This window comes from Nomascus leucogenys, chromosome 11 (genome assembly GCF_006542625.1).
Source record: "Nomascus leucogenys isolate Asia chromosome 11, Asia_NLE_v1, whole genome shotgun sequence".
Taxonomy (NCBI): domain Eukaryota; kingdom Metazoa; phylum Chordata; class Mammalia; order Primates; family Hylobatidae; genus Nomascus; species Nomascus leucogenys.
In genome coordinates, this window is record NC_044391.1 from 101,795,017 (window position 1) to 101,821,560 (window position 26,544).

Below are 26,544 nucleotides of genomic sequence, written 5' to 3' on the forward strand. Positions count from 1 at the left end.
TGGCCTCAGAAGGTGACATTCCCAGGCTAAGTAACATTGTTTGGCATCTGGTTCTCAAACACTGGTTTCTTAGTCCCTCCAAAAAATGAGTTCCTTGATCACAGAATGACTCTAACACAAATCACATACTTACCAAGATGTCTATAATCATTTTTAGTGGTCAGCTTTCCTTTTCAGTGACAGCACTCTTTCCTAAAAACAACCATTCTTTACAGTTATGGCTTAAAACAAGTCAGTCTGTACCATTTATTAAAGTGGATATGCCTATAGAAGCTTGAAAATTTATTTATTTATTTATTGAGACGGGTCTCCTGCCGGCACCCAGGCTGGAGTGCAGTGGCGCGATCTCGGTTCATTACAACCTCCGCCTCCAGAGTTCAAGAGATTCTCGTGCCTTAGCCTCCCGAGTAGCTGGGACTACAGGCATGAGCCACCAGGCTCGGCTAATTTTTATATTTTTAGTAGAGACGGGGTTAGGCCATGGTGGCCAGGCTGGTCTCTGAACTCCTGACCTCAAGTGATCCCCCCTCGGCCCCCCAAAGTACTGGGATTACAGGTGTGGGCCACCTCGCTAAGCCCAAATTTATCTTTTACAGTTGCATTCTTGTTTGTTGCATTTTCTCAAGTCTTAATAAACTGTTTACCTATTTGCCTGGGTTTTCCACAAAACAGTGTGGCGATATCGATTATGTTCTGGGCTAGATCTCCTATACAAAAGTGGTAACACAGTGAAGGGCAAGTTGATTTCCTCAAAGACACATGGTGGGAAGTGGGGAGACTAACTGCCACCGTTTATTTCTGTTCAAGAGGACTATACTGAACTATTTACACTGAACATATTTAAATGGTATAAATTTTATACTGAAATAAAACGAAGCTACATGATCTCAAAATTAGGGTTAGTTAGACCTTCTATATGATAAAATACTCAATCCAGCAACTCTGCCTGGGAAGATCAATTAATACTTCGTTTGGAATCCTAACTCTAGCCTCTTACTAGCTGTGTGACATTGAGCAATTTACTGAGACTCTCTGAGCATGTTTCCTCGTTTTCTAAAATGAAAAAGTACAATAGCTACCGTAGTGGTTAGGTTCTCAAGTCAATAAGTAAGGGGATGGGGGACCTAAGTTGAAATTCCCTTTGAAAATCACTTGAATTGTCCATAAGAACAGTATATTGACTTTTGCGTACACATCACCATACAGTAAGTCTCACAGACACTAAATTTTGAGCAACCATTGAGATAAACTAAATAAGAAATGCATGTGTTCATTAGTTATTGTAAAACTTGAATGGCATATGCACATGTGGAGACATTAAAGCCATCCTGGTTTTAGAATTCACAATCACTAACAGTAAATGGGGTATGGATGGAGCACACCACTACAGGTGCTTAACAAATATCCGTGTCCTTCCTTTCTTCTGCCCTTTAAACCACCTGGAAACCTTCCCGGGGCAGCCGGTTGAATGGGGTTACGCCAGAGACATAGGTATTGATTTATGCAGAGAGTACTTCGAGGGAAGAAGCTTGGAGACTCGTATAGGGTTCTTACCCTGGCACTGGCACTTAGAAACACCTTGATGAATACGAAAAGGAATTATTATTTACCCTAGATTACAGCTCGAGCTATTTCGACGTAATAACGATCCCACGTACATTTTAAAAAGCAAACTTCTCACATACATCACTTCCTGGAAGCCCTAGTCAGCTTTTAGCCCAAGCAATGCTGAGCCCAATCCTTCGGCCTTCCGTAGTCTCGCTTGGTTTCGCGAGACCGAGGCTGAGCTCCGCCGCGCCGCCGCGCCGCCGTGGGGGCGGCCCCAGAACACTTCCGGGTGTAACTGGTTGTGCTGTCTGTGTACTTCCGGCAGCCTCCAGAAGATTTCTTCTGCTTCCCGTACCACCCGGTTCAAATAGCGGATACGGAACCGGGGACTATCAGCCCATCGGCCTCCGGGCCCTGCAGTCTCTAGCCATGGACCGGGACCTTCTGCGGCAGTCGCTAAATTGCCACGGGTCGTCTTTGCTCTCTCTGCTTCGGAGCGAACAGCAGGACAATCCACACTTCCGGAGCCTCCTGGGGTCGGCCGCCGAGCCAGCCCGGGGCCCGCCGCCCCAGCAGCCGTTGCAGGGCAGGTAATGAGACGTTGGTGCCACTGCGCCACGGGAGAGGGGACGCAGCTCTGGCAGCCACTACCGCAGCCCCGGGTTTGCGTCTAGAGGAAGTGGAGCCGTGAGCACAGGAGGATCGCGCGCTGGTGTCTTGGGCTGGGTGGACGGGGGGCGCTCCTGGGGTGTGCAGTGCGGGATGCGGGCTGAACTTTTTGTCTGGCGCTGCTTGGTAGAGGCGCAGATTCCTTAGCTAAAATCCCTTGAGCTTTCCTATCTGAGTTGGAGGCGTCGCTTTTTAAGTTTCCCCGCTCTCCACCTCCAGGTTGGTTAATGAGGGAATGCCTAGTTAAAACTTTTTCTGAGGTTGTATGGTCTGGAGCTTAGGATGGAGCGGAATGGGCGATGAAAGCCATAAGCAGAAGGTTAGAAGTAAAGAGGCTTTGCAGATAACCCAATTTTCATATATATGTTTTTCTTTTTAAGAAAAGAGAAGAGAGTTGACAACATCGAGATACAGAAATTCATCTCCAAAAAAGCGGATCTGCTTTTTGCACTTTCCTGGAAATCAGATGCACCTGCAACTTCTGAAATTAATGAAGACAGTGAAGGTGAGTTTGGCCTTAAAACCTTTAAGATTGCGGTTCGGTTTAACAGTACTTAGGTGAAACGGAACTCAAAACTATCGTTAGTGATTTTGTTAATTTTTTTTTTTTTTTTTTTTTAGATCATTATGCAGTCATGCCACCTTTAGAGCAATTCATGGAGATACCTAGTGTGGATCGGAGAGAGCTGTTTTTCCGAGATATTGAGCGTGGTGATATAGTGATTGGAAGAATTAGTTCTATTCGGGAATTTGGTTTTTTCATGGTGTTGATCTGTTTAGGAAGTGGTATCATGAGAGATATAACCCACTTAGAAATCACAGTAAGTTATTTTTGTTACTTGGATTGCTTCTGTTTTTGTTAACTCATCTCAATGCAAGAATTATATGTTTGCATGCAGTTGTGTTCAAGTATACCTGCCAAGATACTTTTGGAAATTAAATGTTAATTGGAGAAAAATAGTTTAAAAAAATCAGTGAAAGTTACTTACGCAGTTTCTCCCTCCATTTCTGGTTTTTGGGATTTTTTAAATTTAAACTGTGGTTGGCAGGCACTGTCTTTTTTTAAATGCTCAAAGAGGTATCAGTGGACGTGGTGAGGGTGATTGATATTCAGACTTATTTCTTGTAGTTGAAATATGTATTCTTAATTAGTTAATATTCGGCATTGTATATTTTCATGTGGATAATTTGGAGAGAAGTTTCATTTATACATTTACAATAATTAAATGTAAGTGGTTTGTACATTATATTAAGATACTTTGCCCAAGATGGATAGTCCTGAATTTAAACTAATGTGTCAAGATAAAAGATTGGATATTTGCCATCTATCCAGGCAGATAAAAAGGAAGAAAAGCAGAAGGTATTACAGATTGGATAACAAACAAAAACTTTGGAGAATTCTCATTTCATTTTCACTGGAATCCTTGATACCTTTTAGGCAAATTTTAGTTTGTTTTTGATGCATGTTGTATGCTGTCATAAGCCATCATATTTGGTTCCTAAACTAAAGGAAAGTTTCATGAGATTTTAGTTTTTTAACTGAACCAGCAAACATATTTTACTGTTTGGACACGGAAATTACTTTTAACTAAATCCCTATTTAAATTTTTACTTTAGATTGTTCAACTACTAGCTGTTTCATACCGAACAACTAAGATAAAAGAAGACACTGTTCTTATCAAAGCTTGAAATGTATGATGTTTTAAAATAATTCTCATTACAGGCTCTTTGTCCCTTAAGAGATGTGCCTTCTCACAGTAACCATGGGGATCCTTTATCATATTACCAAACTGGTGACATCATTCGAGGTGATTAGTTTCATCATACTAATAAAAAAGTAATGATTGTTGAATTTTTGTTTTTATTAAAAAAATACAGTCTAAGAGGATAGTGTTTGGGAAAGTTTATATTTTTTATGTTAGTGTACGTTTTCTTACTAATCAGCTTAGTTCTCTTTTTTTTTTTCCTTAAGCTGGAATCAAGGATATTGACAGATACCATGAAAAGCTAGCGGTATCTCTGTATAGCTCTTCTCTTCCACCACACCTATCTGGTATTAAATTAGGTGTAATTAGCTCTGAAGAGCTTCCTTTATACTACAGGTAATTTATCCATATTATTTCAACAACAGTTCATTATAAAAGTCTCTTGGATTGAGGAATACCACATTTTTATAACAGTTAAATTACTTCAGACTTGGTAAAAGGAAACCATATCATAATATTGCCACACCATCTTATGCAAAAAATAGAATTAGTATTTAAACCTCAAATGATATTATTTCTTTACTAGAAATGGAATGTCAAATTAGTCATTTTACAATTTTTGTGTTTGTATTTTCTTTTTTTAAGGAGAAGTGTTGAACTAACTAGTAATTCTTTGGAGTCCTATGAAAATATCATGCAGAGTTCCTTGGGATTTGTTAATCCAGGAGTAGTTGAATTCCTTCTAGAAAAACTAGGAATAGATGAATCTAATCCGCCATCTTTAATGAGAGGCCTACAAAGGTATAGTACATCAGTATTACTCTTAGGTGGTGAGGGGAGTGGTGGTAAGCTCAGAAGCTGCTTTTAGCTGAAGGACGTATTGGACCATCCTAAGCCACCTAGTAGCAGGCATATGCCAAAGGTTGAATGAACCACATGATCCCATCATCTGGACTGGACTGTCTTATCAGTGATTAAGATGTGTACCATGTAACCAAGTAGAGAAGGATGCAGAAACTTTTTATAAGAATTTTGTGTGTATGCTAAAGAAAACTACTGGGTTTTTTTGTTTTTGTTTTTGTTTTCTGAGACGGAGTCTCACTCTGTCACCCAGGTTGGAGTGCAGTGGCGTGATCCCAGCTCACTGCAAGTTCCGCCTCCTGGGTTCATGCCATTCTCCTGCCTCAGCCTCCCAAGTAGCTGGGACTACAGGTGCCCGCCACCATGCCCGGCTAATTTTTTTTTTTTTTTTGATTTTTAGTAGAGACGGGGTTTCACTGTGTTAGCCAGGATGGTCTCAATCTCCTGACCTCGTGATCCGCCCGCCTCGGCCTCCCAAAGTGCTGGGATTACAGGCATGAGCCACTGCCCCTGGCCAAGAAAAATACTGTTTAACAATAATAATCATTTCGAAAGTTCAAAGATTTTGGTATATAAATAGAATGCAGATTTCTTGCTTGAGATTCATACTTTCACTGTCAAATGCCTGTCAAGTAGAATTAAGTATAGTTACTTAAAAAATATTTGTGGTTTAACTTTTTAATTTTTATTTTCTTTAATAGCAAAAATTTCTCTGAAGATGATTTTGCTTCTGCATTGAGAAAAAAACAATCTGCGTCTTGGGCTTTAAAATGGTATGAAGACTGTCTTTCAACAATTGCATTATATCTAGTCTAAAAGCTTAGGGCAAGGCAAGCATGCTTATATCATCAGTAAGACAAATGTGAGATGCATTAAAGTGATGCCTTTTTGACATGAGCTTTTCTTTTACAGATGTAAGTAGTCTTACATTTTACACTTAACAGATTTTACACTTAACAGATAAGTTTTATTCAGCATTTCACTTTTCTCAAAAGGAATTAGTATATTGATATCAGGGTTTCACCAATATTTGTTGTGAAAATGTCCAAAGGCAGAAGAATGTTCCTTAGGTATATTGTGAGTATTCTGAAAACTAATTATTTGCCAAGTTTGATGACATTTGCTTTTAAAACTTATTCACACTAACATTTTATTTAGATATTGCTTGAAGTGTTTGTGATGTTTTACAAATGTCTTTTTTAGTGTGAAGATCGGAGTTGACTATTTTAAAGTTGGACGCCATGTGGATGCTATGAATGAATACAATAAAGCTTTGGAAATAGACAAACAAAACGTGGAAGCTTTGGTAGCTCGTGGAGCATTGTAAGTGAATCATACATGGATTTTAAGGAATGTTTACCAGGTAAATGCGAACAAGATTTATGAAGAGCTTGTGAGATACAGCCCTCTAACTTTGTTTCATGTCTCTAGATACGCGACAAAAGGAAGTTTGAACAAAGCAATAGAAGATTTTGAGCTTGCGTTAGAAAACTGTCCAACTCACAGAAATGCAAGAAAATACCTCTGCCAGACACTTGTAGAGAGAGGAGGACAGTAAGTATCGGATTTTGTTTAATAGTGGAGGTCTAATGTTCAACCAACCACTAAAAAATTTTGAACTTAACATAAGGAAATAGTTTCTTAAGCACTTAATTTAGAACACTCTTGGTTTCAATAAATAAATGGAAAAGTACAAGAGATTAGGCAAATACTCATTTCCTGGATAATATACTCAAAAGTTTTTGGTTTAATGACTATATTATTTGTATAGTCATTCCTGTTTGTGATCACAAATTCCAAGTTAATTAAATTTTGCAATATTTGTTTATAATTCATAGGAACTTCTATTTAATGATTGGAGCAGCTTTTTACATTCTTACTAGGTGGATAACTAGTACCTACTTATATGTGGTTGTCTTATAGCCTTGTATTGATGTCTTTAAGCTGAGTGAATAGCAATACCCTGTAGTTACGTAAGCCAGAGATACCGCTCATCTTTGACTTGTCCTTTGTTTCCCATATCCGGTCTACTGACACAAAAGTGATCTCATTGTATTTGTTTTATAGTAATTTCTTTTTCCTTCTAAGAACCCAAAGCACTTTGCAATGTCTTTTGACTGCTCTATGTCCAAACTTTCTCATTCTGGTGTTTCACAACCCAGACTTGTGAGCTTCATCTAATGATTATGCTATTTACAGGCTCATTGTGATATATGTGTATGTTGGTATTTCCAAAGATTTCCAAAATTTTCTGTAGATAATTTTTCATAAACTACTAGGGAAAAAAACCTGCTGGTATAATTCTGTGCTAAAGTTCAAGATCATACTAAATTTGTAGACACCTGTTTATCATGGGTTTTCGTGTATTACTGCAAAAATGTGCCAATATTGGACATACACCTTTAGTTACTAGTAATGGATTTCTGTTTATGTGGTCTATGAAATAAATTACAGTAAAAAGCATATTATTTTGGTATTTTATCTTGGAAAATAATTTACTAAATGTGGCTTTTCCCTAATAAGCTCTCTCATATAAGCCTTTGACCTGTATGCATATTTGGATAGTTTTGTTGTTTTTACAAAAAAGCTAAATCTTTCTTTCAAATTTAGGTTAGAAGAAGAAGAAAAGTTTTTAAATGCTGAAAGTTACTATAAGAAAGCTTTGGCTTTGGATGAGACTTTTAAAGATGCAGAGGATGCTTTGCAGAAACTTCATAAATATATGCAGGTGATTCCTTATTTCCTCTTAGAAATTTAGTGATATTTGAAATAATGCTCAAACTTAATTTTCTCCTAAGGAAAACTATTCTAGATTACTTAAGTAAGGCATTATGAAAAGTTTCTTTTTAGGTATACTTTTTCCTACTTGGGTTTGACATTGCTTCATAGTGCCTCTGTTTTTGTCCATAATCGAAAGTAAAAATAGCTATGAGAAAACTATTACCTAAAGTTGGTATGTTGTTTTGAGAAATGTCCTTGTAGGGAACTTAATCTGATGGTTTTTAAATTATTGTTGCTACTATAATTGAGCTAATTATAAAAACCTTTTTGAGACATATTTTAAATTGTCTTTTCCTGTAATACTGATGATGATGTTTTCTCATGCATTTTCTTCTGAATTGGACCATTGCTGCTGTGTCTGTGACATCTGGTGCTGCTCATCCCCATCCACAAACTGGAAAATGATTTCCTATGTAATCATGCATCCAACTGGGCTGTGCTATTTTTTTAAATGGTTTGTATTTGAACATGGTGATTCCTCCTTCACTTCACCTTAATGAAATGTCTTTATTTGAATTTTATTTGTAAAATGTGTCCTGTGTAAATTTTTCAATCTTTAAAAATAATTTTTATGTACTTTTTTTTTTTTTTTTAACCTTTCTTGCACTCTGGGTCATGGGTACCACTGCAATGGCTTCCCCTTTTTTTATGGGATACCAACTGCAATATGGTCCTCAATGCTGTTCTGGCCATTTCAATGACTAACGCCAAACATCTGTATGACTAATTTTTTTATGTTAAAAAAATGCTGTTTAATGCTGGCTTTATGGTGATTTGGTTTTACTAAATTGGGTTTCTCATTGGGGGTGGTCTTTTGAATACTGCGTTTTATATATTCTGCTATTTTTAACGTGTGGTTTTTTTCGATATCTGGGTTCTAAAAGAAATCTTTGGAATTAAGAGAAAAACAAGCTGAAAAGGAAGAAAAGCAGAAAACAAAGAAAATAGAAACAAGTGCAGAAAAGTTGCGTAAGCTCTTAAAAGAAGAGAAGAGGTAAACTATAATATTCAGTATTTTTAAACTTAAGGCAACTACTGAATTGAACCCAAAGTGCCATACTGAAGGTAAAGTAAATAAAAATATGAAAGTATTTCAAGTGGTAATCAATGACTGTTAAGAATCTTTAGCAAATATGTGTTCCATGTATTTTCTTATTAAAGAGATGAAGTGGAATTTAAGGCTAGAATTCTACAAAAAAAAAGTATCTTAGAATTAAAATATAGAATAAGTTACTTTAATTATATTTTAGGAAGAAATGTTTTAGAACTAGAGCGGTGGTTCTCAACTAGGGGTGGATTTATTCACCCGGGGACATTTGACAAGTTCTGGAGACATTTTTGATTGCCATAACTGATAGGGTGCTACTGCATCTAGTGTATAATGGTCAGGGATGCTCTTAAACATTCTGTAACGCACAGGTCGGCTCCCATCCCCACCCCCACCCCCAACAAAGAATTATTTGGCTGAAAATACCAGTAATCAGGTGAAGAAACCATGAACTAGAGGTAGCCAAATAAAAAAGTTGAGTTCTCCTTTATGTGTTCAGTAGTCTGAAGTTTTTAAGGCAGTGTTGAAAAAAGTCTGTCTTTCAGAAATGATGGATTTGCTTACAGTGATACCTGTCTACAAGCATTTTTTCCCCCAAACGTGCTTAATAGTAAAATTAGATCTTGTAGTAGCCGAGATTATTGTATCATTTATCTGAACCACAGCTTTTATAAAATCTTTAAAGGAAACAAATAGGGCCCACATCTTTATGAATAATTTAGAAACATTTTTGTACATATATGACAAATGACCTGTTTTTTTTAGGCTAAAGAAGAAAAGAAGAAAATCAACTTCTTCTTCTTCTTCAAGTGTTTCTTCTGCTGATGAATCAGTGTCTTCATCATCATCCTCTTCCTCTTCTGGTCACAAAAGGCATAAGAAACATAAGAGGAACCGTTCAGAGTCTTCTCGCAGTTCCAGAAGGCATTCATCTAGGGCATCCTCAAATCAGATAGATGAGAATAGGAAAGATGAGTGCTACCCAGTTCCAGCTAATACTTCAGCATCTTTTCTTAACCATAAACAAGAAGTGGAGAAACTACTGGGGAAGCAGGATAGGTTACAGTATGAAAAGACACAGATAAAAGAGAAAGATAGATGCCCTCTCTCTTCATCTTCACTTGAAATACCGGATGATTTTGGAGGTAGGTCTGAAGATCCAAGAGATTTTTATAATAGCTATAAAACCCAAGCAGGTAGTAGCAAAACAGAAAAGCCATATAAATCAGAAAGACATTTTTCCAGTAGAAGAAATTCCTCAGATTCCTTCTGTAGGAATTCAGAGGACAAGATTTATGGTTATAGGAGATTTGAAAAGGATATAGAGGGAAGAAAAGAGTACTATAGAAGGTGGGAACCAGGTTCTGTGAGGCATTCTACCTCACCAGCAAGCTCAGACTACTCTTGGAAGTCAGTTGAGAAATACAAAAAATATGCTCACTCTGGATCACGTGATTTCAGTAGACATGAGCAAAGATACCGTTTAAATACAAATCAAGGAGAATATGAAAGAGAGGACAATTATGGGGAGGATATCAAAACAGAGGTTCCAGAAGAAGATGCACTAAGTAGCAAAGAACACTCAGAAAGCAGTGTTAAAAAAAATTTACCTCAGAATTTACTGAATATATTTAATCAGATAGCTGAATTTGAAAAAGAAAAAGGAAATAAGTCAAAAACTTAATACACCAAGGATATTGGCACCATTACACAAAATGCCATTAAGTGAAGTTTTTGGTTGTATTAGTCATAACAGTTCAGTGCAGAAATCTCTGCTCCTAAAGTTATTTGTAGAGTTTACAGGAAACAAATGCTTTTAAGCTTTTCTCAAATTTTGTTTCAGTTGTAGGTCCCTTGTCACAGCTTGGTTTTTAGACTTTATATGTTTATGTACAGTATATTACTCTTGACAGTTTGAATTTCTTCACCTAAAGATAATTCTCTGAAAGTACTGTTTCTTCATTCTATTGCGGTATATGAGAATTCCTGGGTGCATCTTATTCTGCTGTTTGAGAGAAAAATTTGTGCATTGAACACTTGGATCATTTTTATAAAAATTGATTTCATTTTCTTTTCTGTTAAATTAAAAATCGTCAGCTTTTGAAAGATTATATGTTCGAATGTTTCTTGAACACTATCAGTTTAAATATTACATTTTTTGCCCAATTTTTTTTTTTAATTTTTAAATGGTAGATTATATGTCTTAATTTTCCTCTAAAGCCCAATTTGATTAAAAGTGGTTTGTGAACAGTCATTGGCTTCCACCCAGCATAAGTGCCTTAGGAATACGATCATAAAAGTTGAGTAGGAGCCCATTTTGCTTATTTCTCCGTTACTATTTTTTACCTCATTGCTAGCATAGCCATAAAAAGCTTTTTAACTTTAAATATTTGCAAGGCCCTTAGGGCCTGTATTCCAGGCAAGGGTAAATCAGAAAAGAAAAAAATCCTTTTAGCAAAAACATAGCAGTAGCAGAGAAGCACATTGTAAATCTGGCTTTTCTTTAGGGAAAGAAAATTGGGAAACTCTCCTAGTGTTGCAGATGTTCAGTCCAGAAGGCACTAGGCATGTTTTTAAATCTGACCTGCATTTCTTCTTACCACCTCCTGTGCCTTGATGCTTCTCTGATGACCCCTTTCTCAGAGTCTGAATAAATAACTAGACCAACTAGAGCCTGGTTTTACTCAATAAATTCCAGCAGCTAGAGCTGAAGAACAAAGAGACTTGTATTATAAAGATCCTCCCCAAATTGCTGAAAATAGTGTGGTATATTCTTTGGGAGATAGAGGTAGGAGTCATAGGTACTGGGTTTATGATGTCATTAGAGTTTGCAGTTTAAGATTCTCGAAGCTGTAAATTACAATAGGCTTTAGATACTATCACACACAATGACACTAGATAAGTGGGTGGGTAGCTGGGTATCTACAGAGGTCTAAGTGAGGGAGAATAATAGAGGAAGAAGAGACTTACTCCTTGTTCTGTCTTGCAGTTCTTGCCAACAGTAAAATGTCCAGGCCTTAAGTACTGGGTGTGTATTATTTGTGTCTATCAAACTGCAGTAATGAGAGCCTAGTGAAAAATCTGAAATTTCTTTTGCAAATGGAACAGTGAAAAGAAACCTTGGTCAAGAGCAATAGATAATGGTGGTAGAAATCGGCTAGTCACTCAAAGCATTAGTCTTTGCACCAAGAAGAAGCTTCTTTAAGAAATTCATCTTAAAAAGAGTTCTTAATTCTATGTATTAATAGCTCCAGTATCATCTTTACATAGTCTCCTACATAGTCGTGTTTATAAAGAGTGAAAACTACCTCTTGGCATAGCCTTTGACCTTTTGGAATCCCTAGTTCAGCTTAAAATTTTAAACACAACATTTAAAAAAATCTTTTTCCTTAATTCATATAAATTTAAGGGGTACACATGCATTTTTGTTACATGGATCTATCATGTAGTGGTGAAGTCTGGGCTTCTAGTGTAACCATCACCCAAATGATGTACATTGTACCCATTTCATAATTTCTCATCCCTCACCCCCCTGCCAACCTACCAACATTGGTGTAGGCACATTCATGATTCAGACCTCAAAAGTGCAAGCAAGAGGGGCTGAGTACAGTCACTCATGCCTGTAATCCCAGCACTTGAGGCTGAGGGAGGAGGATTGCTTGAGGCTAGAAGTTTGAGACTGGCTTGGGCAACGCAGCATGACTCCATCCAAATAAGTTGAGTGTGGTGGTGCATGCCTATAGTCCCAGCTATGCAGGAGGATCGCTTGAGTCCAGGAGTTTGAGGCTGCAGTGAGCTCTGATTGTGCCACTGCACTCCAACTTGGGTGACAGCCAGACTGGTGTCTTAAACACAACAAAAACAAAATGGGACTTAAGTAAGCTGCAAAGCTACACAGTGAACAGACAACCTGCAGAATGGGACAAAATGTGCAAACTATGCATCAGACAGGATTCATCCAGAATTTACAAGGAATTCAACAAACCAAATCACCCTATCCAAAAGTGAGCAGAAAACATGAATAGGTATTTTTCAAAAGAAGACATGAAAATGGCCAAGAAGCATATGAAATAATAATACTCAACATCACTAATTAGAGAAATGCAAATTAAAACCAAATGAGATCTCTCTCATCAGTCAGAATGGCTATTACACACCATTCAATGTAAGAGAATAGTACCTTATCCTGTAGGCTGCTTGAATTTATTAGGTAGGCGCAAAAGTAATTGCAGTTTATGCCATATTAAGCAGAGTATACAAACCAATTTCTAAGGAAGCTGGTCACAGCAAAAATTATTGGGGATTTATATTGTCAAGAATAGCGACATCTTCAGTAATTTTTCTCAAGATCATATATTGCCATATCTTGGTCTCCATAAGCAGATGAAGCACAACTTTTGGATATGAGGATAAGTGTCCAGATTTAGAGATAGGTTGATCCCCTGTTGCATCATTTATCATTACTACACTGAAGTTAGAACTGTTATTTTATTTAAGGATTAAATGTAGATTTGTATGCTGGCCTAAGAACCAAACCATTCCACAAATACTGTGCTAAGCTCCAGGTGGCAACTCAGTAAGTAGAAGTTGTTACATAGTGCAATTTCTGTGTGTCAAGCCCTGTGCATCTTTTTTATATTATCAAATTCAATAAACTTGTAGGTAACTTTCTGTGTCTATAGTACAAATGAGGAAAACAGGGAAGTAACTATCCAAGGTTACAGAGGTAGTAAGATACAACCTCTGCCTTCATAGAACAGTGTTTAATATTACTTCAAGTTTTAAGTAATTGCCAAACTAGCACAGGGCTGAGAATAAGAACTTTGATGAGCAAAGTGACTTTAATTAGTTTTTAGGTCTTACAAATCTCATGCATTAGAGCAGTACTTTAGCCAAAAATTTTATTACCTAGCTTTTTTTTTTTGCCCACCTTATTCTTTGGACTTTGCTATGCCTTTTTCCTATTTCTAAAACAAAACAAAAAATCAGGAGAACTATTCACTACCACTACTGCTTTTCAGAAAGAAATACAACAGTTCTAAAATAATGACAGTTGTAATGAGCATTTTTTCCCAAGGTTTGAAGGAGACACATGTACATTCATGAATTCTAATACATTTATTTAAAATCCAGTTTTATAATATTCCACACTCTATCCAGGAGTACAAAGTGTTGGGCACATGTTATAATGAAGTGTTAACTGGAAAAACTACTACATTTGGCAGTCTACCTCCAACTGTAAATGAAATATCTATTGCAAATCAAGTCATATCTAGCTTTCATTAAATCGTTTATTAAATCAAGAAAATTTCAAAATTCTTTATACTTGGTTGGCTGTATCTGAAAGCAAATCTTTAATGTGTTTGATTTATTTCAAGGTCAGAAGTGATTTTTATAAATTTAAGCTGCATTTTAAAATTGATACACAGTGTTTCTCTTACTGATTTTTTTTTGGGGGTGGTAGGGGTTGATGCTATTTTTTGGTTAAAAATTATAGCAAAAGAAGAAACTGCCTTTAACAATTTTTCTCCCCAAAAGACTGAGAAATAGTTACTTTGAATAAAGAAAACCTAATTTTGGTGTCTTGTAGGGTAAATGAGATTTTCACATTGTAATACGCTCATTAATAGTACAGAAAATCTTTAGAAATTTCTTCTTGAAAGATTGTTACATTAGAAGTGAGTGTAGTTTCGTGAAATAATGAAGCAAACTATTTTCTAACACTATGAACATCAAAATTACAGTGAAATACAGCATTTTTCCTATGCTTGTATGACATGTAGCCTTGTCAAGAATCTGCTATTAATGTTTTTCTTCAGTATGAAGAAAACAGTAGAGAAAATGAGAACATTCCTTTTTTTTTTAAACTATCAGTTTTTACACTTACCACTAAGTTTTTACACTTTCCACTAGATAAAATGTGTTGGGTCGTTTTGTATTTTAAAGTATATTTTTGTTTTTGTGTTTACGACTTTTTCAGAAGAGATTAAAATGTTTATTTGCTGCTCTTTTTGCTCTTACCATTACTAGAGCTACTACTAGCACTAGTTGGCCTAGAAGGGCTGCCTACTAGTGAAGAGGAGGCCGGGAATTTAAGCTCCAATACTTTAATTGAAGACTGAGAAGTAGATGTACTTGTACTCCTAGATGACCTAGAAGAAAAACCAGGATTATAAATTTAATGCAAAGTTTATATTTTAGTATCGACCCTCTCATTATTGGCCAAAGGTACCATAATTCCGTAAGTAAAGAGATCAAAAAAGCACACATTAGTAGTGTTAATAAGTTTTTAAATGACCATCAATAGATATCAAAAAATTTAAACAGGAAGAGAAAGATGAACACAGATGAGTTTCAAACCAGTAGAAAAGTAGTTTAATAAGTATGTTCCTACATGGTAAAAATGCTTTGAACTGTAATCAGTTTTTTAGAGTTGGAATCATTAAGCATTGAAAGTTTCCAAGACAGAGGAAAGAGGGCCAAGAGGATTTGGTGCTGGCAAAAATAATTAAAATGATACCTTTTGTAATTTAAGCTGAAGAGAAGAGAGAAGCATATTGATGGATAAAGTGGTAGGGTCATTTGAAAAACAACTAGCTATATAATTCTGAAAAAAGTTTTAAATATATATTTTATGAAAGTATAGGGATGTTCAGTTATATAGAAACAGTTTTTTATACTTAAATGAAAAACTGTTTTTTAGGGGCCTCTTCATGAAATTTTTACCTGGACTAAGGAATAGTAATTTAATAAGCTGCTGAATGCAGGAGATTGTGAATTCTAAAATCAGGATCATTATTAATAAATTTTTGTCAGCAAAGCACAAGAATGTTGGCTTAAGCATCTGGTGATAGAATTCTGGATGATAACTGCAGAAGAAAAAAAGGGGTTTCCTTTTGAGCAAAATAAAGCTTCATAAAGTCAAATCCTGATTATGTAAAATACCTGTGTGGTTTGAATCACAAAAATCATATTCTATATGTCTGTACATCTAAGCTGCCCTTATATGTTTTTTTAAAAATTCCCCCAACATGGGGGTTCACCCCCAAAGGCTAGATGTAGCCCCCAAATTTATTTCTGTTTTATCCTACTGAAATAGCTCATAGTCACAGAGCACTTGGGCTATACTAGAAATAGTGACACCAGCAGAAGTCAGAAGGAAATTCTTGTTCTGCTGGCTGTTTCTGCATCTAATCTATACGATGCTGACTAGTGAGATGTCTGAGAGTGAAAAGAATACTGGCAGTGAGAGCATGGGCCTAACAGCTGCGGTGATGTAGAAGTGGCTGGAATCACTTAGTGTACAGCTGTGAAAATTAAGCAGATTTTTTTTTTAACCCTCCACTTACCTTGCTGATAGTAGTGAAGTATGTGAAGGAGATCTAGAACTCTGACGACTGCCTTTAGTGCTAGCGGTAGGTAGTTCTAACCCACTCTGGAGGAATATTCAATAGCAATCATTAGTACTACTTACTGTTTTTTAGAAGAGAAATATTTTCAATTAGCTTTCACTTCATGATGAATGTCATGAAAGTTTTTATTTTCATGAAGTTTTTAAGAAATATATTTAATAGAAGGTGCTGTATTACCTGTTGAAAGTATGTTTGAAGAATAATATGGATCTCAGTATTTTCTTCTATGATACCAACTAACATTTCGTCAATAACCTTGTGAAACTGTTTCATTTCACGAAGTTTGATGTCTTGTTCTTCCAGTGTTTCATCTTTTGTGTCTTTCAAAAGACGGATTTCCTTTGTGAGTTTTGTACACTGTTGGTAAATAATAGTCAATTGTTCTATAAACCTGTTTACCAGAATTTAATATTTTTAATAGATGAAGGAGGATTTGGGACTTCAAAAATGTAAATATGACAGGTCAGTTTTTAAAAGATATCAATACCTGTTTGGTCACTCTTTCTAATTTTGGCTTCTGCTCCTCCGTTTCTTTACTTAGTTGAAATGAATAAGCCTGCTTCTCTGATAACTTTTCTTTGACATTATTTGCTAAATGTTCTATAACATCTAATGTATTTTCCATGCTCTGTAGAAAAAATATTAACATGTATTTTTTAGAATCAGAAATTGACTTTTATAGCTTGTCATTTATCAAGTATTCATTTAATTTTAATTCATTTATTTTTGTACATAATATACATTATTTCTGTTGATGTATCTCTTAATGACGTCCCGGTCAATGATGGACTGCATATATGATGGTCCCATAAGATTATAATGGAGCTGAAAAATTCCTGTTAACCTAGCGACATTGTAATGTTGTGGCACAATACATTACTCATGAGTTTGTGGTGATGCCTGGTGTAAACAAACCTGCATTGCCAGTCATATAAAAGTCTAGCACATACAATTATGTACAGTGCATAATACTTAATAGTGATAATAAAAGATATTACTGACTTATGTATTTACTATACAACATACTTTTATTATTTTACAGTGTACTCCTATTTATTTAAAAAGTTAACTATAAAACAGCCTCAGGCAGGTCCTTCAGGAGATATTCCAGAAGAGGGCATTGTTATCATAGATGACAGCTCCATTCATGTTACTGACCCTGAAGACCTTCAAGTGGGACAAGATACGGAGGTGGAAGACAGTGGTATTGATGATCCTGACCACGGGTAGGATTAGGTTTGTGTGTGTGTATGTGTCTTAGTTTTTAACAAAAAAGTTAAAAAGTAAAAAAATTAAAAATAGAAAAACGCTTAGAGAATAAGGATATAAAGAATATTTTTGTGCAGTTGAACAATGAGTGCTTAAGCTAAGTGTCATCACAAAAGAGTAAAAAAATTTTACAAAATTAAAAATGTTTAAAGTTAAAAAGCTCGGCCGGGCGCAGTGGCTCATGCTTGTAATCCCAGCACTTTGGGAGGCCGAGGCGGGCGGATCACGAGGTCAGGAGATCGAGACCACGGTGAAACCCTGTCTCTACTAAAAATACAAAAAAATTAGCCGGGCGTGGTGGCGGGTGCCTGTAGTCCCAGCTACTCGGAGAGGCTGAGGCAGGAGAATGGTGTGAACCCAGGAGGCGGAGCTTGCAGTGAGGCGAGATTGCGCCACTGCATTCCAGCCTGGGAGACAGAGCGAGACTCCGTCTCAAAAAAAAAAAAAAAAAAATTAAAAAAATACAGTTAAAAAGCTCTAGTAAGCTAAGGTCAATTTATTATTGGAGAAATAAAGTTATTTTTATGAATTTACTGTAGCCTAAGTGTACATTGTTTATCATGTCTACAGTAGTGTACAGCAATTAGGCCTTCACATTCTCTCACCACTCACTGACTCACCCAGAGCAGCTTCCAGTCCTGCAGGCTCCATTTATGGTAAGTGCCCTGTACAGGTGTACCATTTTTTTAATCCATTATACCATATTTTTATTGTACCTTTTCTATGTTTAGATTTGTTTGGATACACAAGTACCATTGTGTTACAGTTGCCTATAGTACTCAGTACAGTAACACACTTTACAAGCTTATAGCCTAGGAACAATAGGCTATACCATCTAGGTTTGTGTAAGTACACTCTTACGATGTTCACACAGTGACAAAATTGCCCAAGGATGCATTCGTCAGAACACATTCCCATTGTTATGCAATGCATGACTGTATAATGGTTTTATGGATTAAATTTTGTATGTAATTCAACTGGAAAGTATTTTTATGGTATTTTGGAAAAAATAAAACAATGACAATTGAAATCATGGAATCTGCAAAGATTCACAGTATCTCTTCTGCTTTATTAGTAAAATCAATGTTTAGCACCTGCTTACAAGGCACTTTTTTTTTTTTTAAATTATACTTTAAGTTTTAGGGTACATGTGCACAACGTGCGGGTTTGTTACATATGTATACATGTGCCATGTTGGTGTGCTGCACCCATTAACTCGTCGTTTAACATTAGATATGTCTCCTAATGCTATCCCTTCCCACTCCCCCCACCCCACAACAGGCCTCAATGTGTGATGATCCCCTTCCTGGGTCCATGTGTTCTCACTGTTCAATTCCCACCTGTGAGTGAGAACATGCGGTGTTTGGTTTTTGTCCTTGCGATAGTTTGCTGAGAATGATGGTTTCCAGCTTCATCCATGTCCCTACAAAGGACATGAACTCATCCTTTTTTATGGCTGCATGGTATTCCATGGTGTATATGTGCCACATTTTCTTAATCCAGTCTATCATTGTTGGACATTTGGGTTGGTTCCAAGTCTTTGCTATTGTGAATAGACAAGGCACATTCTTTTATCTTTCAGTGATTTGCCTTAGTAACTACTTTCTACTAGATTATTATTTTTTCTTTCAAACTTTTTTGTTTTAAGGAGCAGTCTTAATGTGATCTTTAAGAAATTAAAGTTCATTAAAGGGTTAATGGGTAGATCATAATAACCATGATCTACCAACTAATAACAAGTAATCATCAGGGCTTACCACTGGGATTTTAACTAATTTACCTAACACTCTGAGCACTTGTTTTTGTCTCCTTTAAATGAGACTGTTATCTCTTACTATCTGCTTCCCTAAAAGAGATTCTAAATAACTGTCTTCTTGGTGGAAGAGCAAGAGAATAGAAGTAGCAGTAATGATAGTTGAGTTTTATTGAAGGCAGATTACTAAAATGCCTGTAGAATTTACCTGGATGTCTTCTTGAAGTTCTCTGATATGTCTTTGTTTGTATCTGTATTTTTCATCAACAGCTCTTTTTTGTTCTTCTAGTTGAATTTTTAGCTCATACTCATCACCTGAAATGTAGAACATTTTTAGTTTAAAATTTCAACATACTATGTAGAAATCTATTTTAAAGTATTATGTAAATTGCACCAATATTTTTGTTATGAAAGGTTAAATTTTTTATATCCACTTGTAGAAAAACACTATGGGTATGTAGTAGCCATTTCTTGTTTTGTCAACATAGAGCAGCAATATGCTGCCATTTTTTTTCAGTTTTTGAATTAATTACCCTAGAGAAGTGATATGCCATACAGATCCTGAACTAATAATGGAAGTAACACCCTAGAAAACCACTTAGCAAAAAAATGGCCTGGGGGGAGGAAAGAAAAGGGATTAGTTTTTCTGACCCAGTCTAACATAGTATACTTTTGTTCTTCCTCCTGTCTCACAGTGTTCCTTTTAACTATACACTCGTCACTGTATATATGTATAAAAAAAGTTTAACTCCTACATACTAGATGGAGTCACTTTTTTAAAAGATTGCTTATAATTGTTGTTACAGCTGTTCAGCACTTGAAGGGTATTTTCTAGAGCGTAGATTTCTTTTTCAGCTTTGTTGATCTTGGCATCCAAACAGTCACCTTCCCTTTGAAGTTCTTCTTTTTCTTGAGCAGCCTATGAAGTACAGAATAGAACTGGTTGAATAAAAGCATTTACTATGGGAAGAAATGCCTAATGGCTGTCTTTGGGGCAGAAAATAGTTGACTTGTGACAATAACAGTTTATCTCGTGGCCTACATACAGCACCAAGCATTTATTTCTTGCACTTGATTTACAGTGAAAGCCCAAATTATCAGGCCTTCAAAATATGGCACATACGATACAGAATTCAAAACCGTGATGGAAATGTAGTAACTAACCAAAGCTTATATAAAAATGTCCAGCAAAAATTGCCGAAGAGTTAATCAAGTATAAATATTACTGGGAAGAAAGGGAGGGAGGTTTGATACTAGATATTAAATCAGAAGAATGTTTCTGGCCTGAAAGATGTTCAGGAACACTTTATTTCAAAATTGAGGAGTAAAAGAGGTAAAATGGCATGTATTTTGCCACAATTTTAAAAATAATTTTTTTAAAAAAAAGATCATTGTAATAAATGTGGCTGAAAAAGATGAAGTCTGTGAATTGCTAAAGACCAAAATTATTTCCTCTAAGAGTGGACATACTCAGTGACTTTCTACCAGGGTAATGCTGTTACTGGGCTAGGTTTTCTAGAGCTGTACCTAAACAATTCCAAAGAACGTCCTAAAGGCTGACATAGATAGTATGCATATAGATACATATATGTATGTATATATGCAAGAAAATTTTTAGTCAAAATCACTAATAATTTCATTTTAATTTATTCAGTTCTTAGATGTATGTATTTAAACCTGAATGTAGTCAATTAGAAATACAAAGTTTTTTCCGATTATATTTATTTGTAAAAATTTATGGAGTTACAAGTATATTTTGTTACATGGGTATATTGTGTAGTGGTGACTAGTGTACTACCCATCGTTGGAATACTGTACATTGTACCCATTAAGTAATTTCTCATTATCCATGTCCCTCTGATACCTCCACCATGCTTCTGAGTCTTCTGTGTCTATCACTCCACAGTCTACCTCCATGTGTACGCATTATTTAGCTCCCACATATAAGTGAGAACATATGGTATTTGTTTTTCTGTGCCTGAGTTGTTTCTCTTAAGATAATGGCCTCCAGTTACATCGCGTTGCTGTAAAAAACAGGATTTCATTCTTTTTTCTGTCTGGATAGTATTTCATTGTGCATATATACCACATTTTCTTGATCCAGTCATCCATCGATGGACACTTCGGTCGAATCCACATCTTTGCTCTTAATAGTGCTGCAATAAACATAGGAGCAGAGGTATCTTTTTGATTTAATGATTTCTGTTCTTTTGTGTAGATACCAGGTAGTAGGACTGCTGGATCAAAAGGTAGTTCTATTTTTAGTTACCTGAGAAATCTTCATTCTGTTTTCCATAGAGGTTGTGTTAATTTACATTCCCACCAACAGTGTATAACCATTCATTTTTCTCCATATCCACACCAACATCTCTTGTTTTCTGTCTTTCTAATGGCCATTCTGATTGTTGGCTTTAATTTACATTTCTCTAATGATTAGTGATGATGAGCATTTTTTCATATGCTTGTTGGCCATTTGTTTGTCTTCTTTTGAAAAATGTCTATTCATGTCCTTAGCCCACTTTTTTTTCTTCCAACTTTTATGTTGAAGGGCTACATGTACAGGATTGTTACATGGGTAAATTGTGTGTCATGGAGGTTTGGTGTACAGATGTTTTTGTCACACAGGTAATAAGCATACTTTCCCCAGTGTATGTTCTTTTCAGTTTTGTCCAAGATCAGTTAGCTGTATGTGGGTCTATTTCTGGGTTCTCTTTTCTGTTCCATTGATCTTTGTGTCTCATTTTATACCAGTACCATTGACGTTTCGGTTACTATAGCCTTGTGGTATAATTTGAAGTCAGATGATGTAATCCCTCCAGCTTTGTTCTTTTTGCTTAGGATTACTTTGGTTATTTGGGTTTTTGTGTTGCATGTGAATTTTAGGATTGTTCTAATTCTGTGAAAAATGAAATTGGTATTTTGATAGGGGTTGCATTGAATCTGTAGATTCCTTTGGGCACCATGGTCATTTTACCAATATTAATTCTTCCAATCCATGAGCATGTAATGTTTTTACCTTTGTGTCATCTATAATTTCTTTCATCAGTGTTTTCCTTATAGAGATCTTTTACCTCCTTGGTTAAATACATTTCTAGGTACTGTTTTTGTATCTATTATAAATGGAATTGCCTTCTTCATTTGGTTCTCAGCTATATCATTATTAGTGTATAGAAATGCTACTGATTTTTGTACCTTGATTTTGTATCCTGAAACTGCTGAATTCATTTATCCAATCTAAGATTTTTTTTGGTGGAGTTCTTAGGGCTTTCTAGATGTAAGATCATACCATGTGAACACAGATAATTTAACTTCCTCTTTTCCTATTTGAAAGACTTTTATTTCTCTTGCCTGATTGTTGTGGTTAGGACTTTCAGTACTATGTTGAATAGGAGTGGTGAAAGTGGGCATCCTTGTCTTGTTCTAATTCTTAGGGGAAATGCCTTCAGCTCTTCCCCCATTCGATATGATGTTGGCTGTGGGTTTGTCATAGATGGCATTTATTATTTTGAGATATGTTCCTTCTGTGCCTGGCTTATGGAGGGTTTTGTCATGAAGGAATGCTGAATTTTATCACATTGCTTTATCTGCGTCTATTGAGATGATTATATGATTTTTGTCTTTAATTCTGTTTATGTGATATATCATATTTATTAAGTTGCATATACTAAACCATTCTTTCATCGCTGGCATAAAACCCCCTTCATCATGGTGTATTATCTTTCTGATGTGCTGTTGGATTCAATTTGCTAGTATTTTGCCGGAGATTTTTGTGTCTGTGGTCTGTGTTCATCAGGAATATTGATCTATCGTTTTCTTTTTTGTGTTGTGTCCTTGTCTGGTTTTGGTATCAGTGTGATACTGGCCTTATAGAATAAGTTAGGGAGAATTCCCTCCCCCTCAATATTTTGGAACAGTTTCAGGAGGATTTGTATTAGTTCTTCTTTGTGCGCTTGGTAGAATTTAGCTGTTACTACATCTTATCCTGGGCTTTTTTGTTGTTGTTTGGAGATTTTTTATTATTATTATTATTATTATTACGGATTCATTCTTGCTATTTATGTTATTGGTTTATTCAGGACTTTTGTTTCTTCCTGGTTCAGCGGAGGTTGTATTATATGTTTCCAGAAACTTATCTGTTTCCAGGAATCCATTTCCTCTAGGTTTTCTAATTTATAAGTTAGTATAGTCCCTGATGATCTTTCACATTTCTGTAGTTCAGTTGTAATGTCTCCTTTTTGTTTTCTGATTTTGTTTGCTTGGATCTCTGTTCTTGATTAGCTAGCATTTTATCAATTTTGTTTCTCATTTGAGAACAAACTTTTAATTTCCTTGATCATTTGTAAAAAAATTTAGTTTTGCTCTGATCTGTTACTGCTTTTGTTCTGCTAACTTTGTTTTTTTTTTTTTTTCCCTTGTTTTGCTAATTCCTTGAGGTGCAGTGTTAGGTTGTTAATTGATGATCTTTCTACATTTTTGATATAGGCATTTAATGCTATAAACACCCCCCTTAGCATTCCTTTTGCTCCATCCCACAGGTTTTGGTATGTTGTGTATCCATTTTCATTCATTTCAAAATTTTTTTTTAATTTCCATCCTGATTTCTTTGTTAACTCAGTGATCATTTAGTAGCATATTGTTTAATTTCCATATATCTGTAAAGTGTCCAAAGTTTTCTGAGCATTGATTCCCGGTTTTTCACTCCACTGTGGTCTGAGATTTTTTTTTTTAATTTTTTTAGACTTGTTTTCTGGCCTAATACATGGTTTGTCTTGGAGATGTTCCATGTGCTTATGAAAAGAAGGTATAATATGCAGTCGTTGGGTAGAATGTTCTGTAGATGTCTGCTAACATCCATTTGGTCTAAAGCCCGATTTAAGTCCAATGTTTCTTTGTTGATTTTCTGTCTTGATAATCTGCCTCGTGCTGTCAGTGGGGTGTTGACCCACCATTATTGTCTTGCTGTCTGTTTCTTTATTTCAGTCTGGTAATGCTTGTTTTATGAATCTAGGTGCTGCAGTGTTGTGCATATATATTTAGGATTGTTATATCCTCTTGCAGAAGTAATCCCTTTATCATTATATAATAACCTTCGTTGTCTTCTTTTATTGTTTTGATTTAATATCTCTTTTATCTAATATAAGTAAAGCTACTCCTACCTGCTTTTGATTTCCATGGAATGTCTTTTTCCACCCCTTTACTTTCAGTATATAATAAGGTGAGTTTCATAAAAGCAGCATATTGTTGGATCACATTTTTTATCCATTCCACCATCTATATGTTTTAATTGGGTCATTTGATCCATTTACATTCAAACTTAATATTGATATGTATGATTTTGTTCCTGTCATATTTTCAATTTTTATCTAGTTGGTTTAGAAATTATTTGTTTTTTTTTTCTCTGTGTGGTCGTCTGTGTTTTGGTAGAATTCTGTTATGTTGCCAGTGATTCCTTTCTCTTCCTCTTTTGTGTGTTTGTTTTATAAGACCTTTGAGTCCATACTTTTGTGTGTTTTCATGATGGTGAATACTGACATTTTGTTTCCATTTTAAAACTCCTTTGAGCATTTCTTAGAGGACCAGTCTAGTGGTGAAGAATTCCCTTAGTGTTTGCTTTGCTGGGTATTTCTTCTTCCTTTATGAAGCTTATTCTTGCTGGATATAAAATTGGGGGCTGACAGGTATTTTTTTGTTTTATTTTGTTCTGTTTTTGTTTTGTTTTCCTTTTAGTGCTTTGAAAATTCTGTCCCATTCTTTTCTGTCCTGTAAGATTTATGCTGAGAAGTCTGCTGTTATTCTGATGGGGTTTCCTTTATAGGTGACTAGATGCTTTTCTCTTGCTGATTTTAACTTTTGCAGTTTCACTTGGACTTTAGACATTCTGATTACAATACACCATGATGAGGTATTGTTTTGAAATGTATTTTCCTGGGGATTGCTGGGCCTCTTGTGTCTGGATGTCTAACTCTCTTACTAGACTTGAGATGTTTTCATCAATTATTTCCTTAAATGGGCTTTCTAAACTTATTTCTCTCTCTTACCCGTCAGGCATAACTGATAATTTGTAAGTTCAGTCACTTTACTAGTTCCAAACATCTTGAAGGCCTTGTTCATTCTTTTTTATTCTTTTTTTTTTTTTTAATTTGTCTGACTGGATTATTTTAAAAGACCTGTCTTCAAGGTCTGAGATTCTCTCTGTTGCTTGTCTAGTCTATTATTGACTCTTTCTTTTGCTTGTGTAGTCTATTTTTGAGTTCTTTTTAGATATCTCCTTGGTGAATTTTTTGCTCATACCCTGAATTGATTTCTGATTTCTTTGTATTGGTTTTCAGATTTCTCTTGCATCTAATTGAGCTTCTATCAATATTTTGAATTTTTCATCTGGCATTTCAAGGATTTCTTTTTGAGTGGGATCTATTGCTGAACAGTTGTCATACAATGGGTCACATTTCCTTGCTTTTTCATGGTTCCTGTGTCCTTCCATTGATAGATGCATATCTTATGTAACAGTTGCTTCTGCTAATTTTTTGAAATTGCTTTCCTAGGGGAAGATTTTCTCCTGAAGAAGTACGTATGTAGTTGGTGCTTTGATGTGGGGTGCCTGTGGTAATGTGGTCTTTGTATGATTTCTTAGGCAGTACATAGGGTCAGTGGTATCTGTGATTTCCTCAGTGACTTAAGGTATGGTTATTAATTGAGCTTTGGTGAAGTTTTGCTGGGGTCTAGGATGCCCAGTAAGCCTGTCTTTGGGCCCCATTGGTGGCAGTGGTGGGCTGAGTGTATCTATTCTTAGGCCAGAGAGTAGCTTATACTGTCACTGGTGTTAGTGGGTCCTGGAAGGCTGGTTCTTGGGCCTCTGGGTAGCTTGCTCAGATGTTGGTAGTGGGAATGGTGGGCCCGACATGTAGGTGGGTTTTCAGGCCCCTGGGCAGCTGCTGTGATGCAGGTAATGGCAGTAGTGGTGGTAAAGCAACTCACTGGAACCCAAAAGGTCCATACTCGTGTTGCTGGTAGCTGCAATGGGTTGGACATGCTGGTCCTCTGGCCTGTTGGTAGTGCATGTGAGTGGGTGTCAGCTGTGGTGGTATTGGTAGATTGAGTTGCCCCAACTTCCGACTCTAGCAGGACTGATCATGTGCCAACAGTGATGCACTGGGTTGGTAAATATCTGGGCCCCTGGATGGCATAGTTGAGTACTTGGGGTTTGGGTTTGGGCCAGCAGACTAGTAGTCCTCAGGACCCTTGGTAGTACCTTTAGGTTCTGGCTGTGAGAGTCAAAGGTCGGGTGGTTCCCAGGACACTGGCAGAATACTCAGGTATGGGCTGTGGTGGCTGTGCTGTAGGCCTGCCACCAGGGAGGGTGCAACCTTTCTCAGGTGGAACAGCATGGGTAAGAAGCTGTAGGAAGTCCCACAGCAGCTATAGTGGGACAGCAGGAATCGTCACCAGAGTACATGGGAGTGCCTGGTCTCTTTTTTCCCTCCTTGGATTGGAGACAGC

At 36.2% G+C, this 26,544-nt stretch overlaps 2 protein-coding genes across 3 annotated transcripts in view; one reads left to right on the forward strand and one right to left on the reverse strand.

The window, feature by feature from the left end:
* Window positions 1-1,851: 1,851 nt before the first annotated feature.
* TTC14 (tetratricopeptide repeat domain 14) lies at window positions 1,852-17,288 on the forward strand. 2 transcript variants are annotated; one of them, XM_030822855.1, is made up of 13 exons: window positions 1,852-2,138; window positions 2,598-2,722; window positions 2,839-3,038; window positions 3,941-4,025; window positions 4,190-4,319; window positions 4,569-4,724; window positions 5,486-5,557; window positions 5,988-6,107; window positions 6,216-6,338; window positions 7,395-7,512; window positions 8,450-8,559; window positions 9,379-9,758; window positions 17,068-17,288. In XM_030822855.1, exons 1-13 carry the CDS (start codon window positions 1,978-1,980, stop codon window positions 17,253-17,255), a joined length of 1,968 nt encoding a protein of 655 aa, XP_030678715.1. In that variant the 5' UTR covers window positions 1,852-1,977; the 3' UTR covers window positions 17,256-17,288. The 2 variants fall into 2 exon arrangements, with proteins under 2 accessions (XP_030678715.1, XP_003256564.1); XM_003256516.2 differs by lacking the exon at window positions 17,068-17,288 and having other exon boundaries at window positions 9,379-10,726.
* CCDC39 (coiled-coil domain containing 39) overlaps window positions 13,717-26,544 on the reverse strand; it is a 67,917-nt gene continuing 55,089 nt past the window's right edge. Inside the window, exons 15-20 of the mRNA XM_003256515.4 lie at window positions 19,807-19,966; window positions 19,256-19,362; window positions 16,513-16,653; window positions 16,203-16,382; window positions 15,963-16,048; window positions 13,717-14,765 (exon numbers count right to left, since the gene is read on the reverse strand). Coding sequence (XP_003256563.1) covers window positions 14,609-14,765; window positions 15,963-16,048; window positions 16,203-16,382; window positions 16,513-16,653; window positions 19,256-19,362; window positions 19,807-19,966 — 831 coding nt within the window. The 3' untranslated portion in view covers window positions 13,717-14,608. The remainder of the gene's footprint in view (window positions 14,766-15,962; window positions 16,049-16,202; window positions 16,383-16,512; window positions 16,654-19,255; window positions 19,363-19,806; window positions 19,967-26,544) is intronic.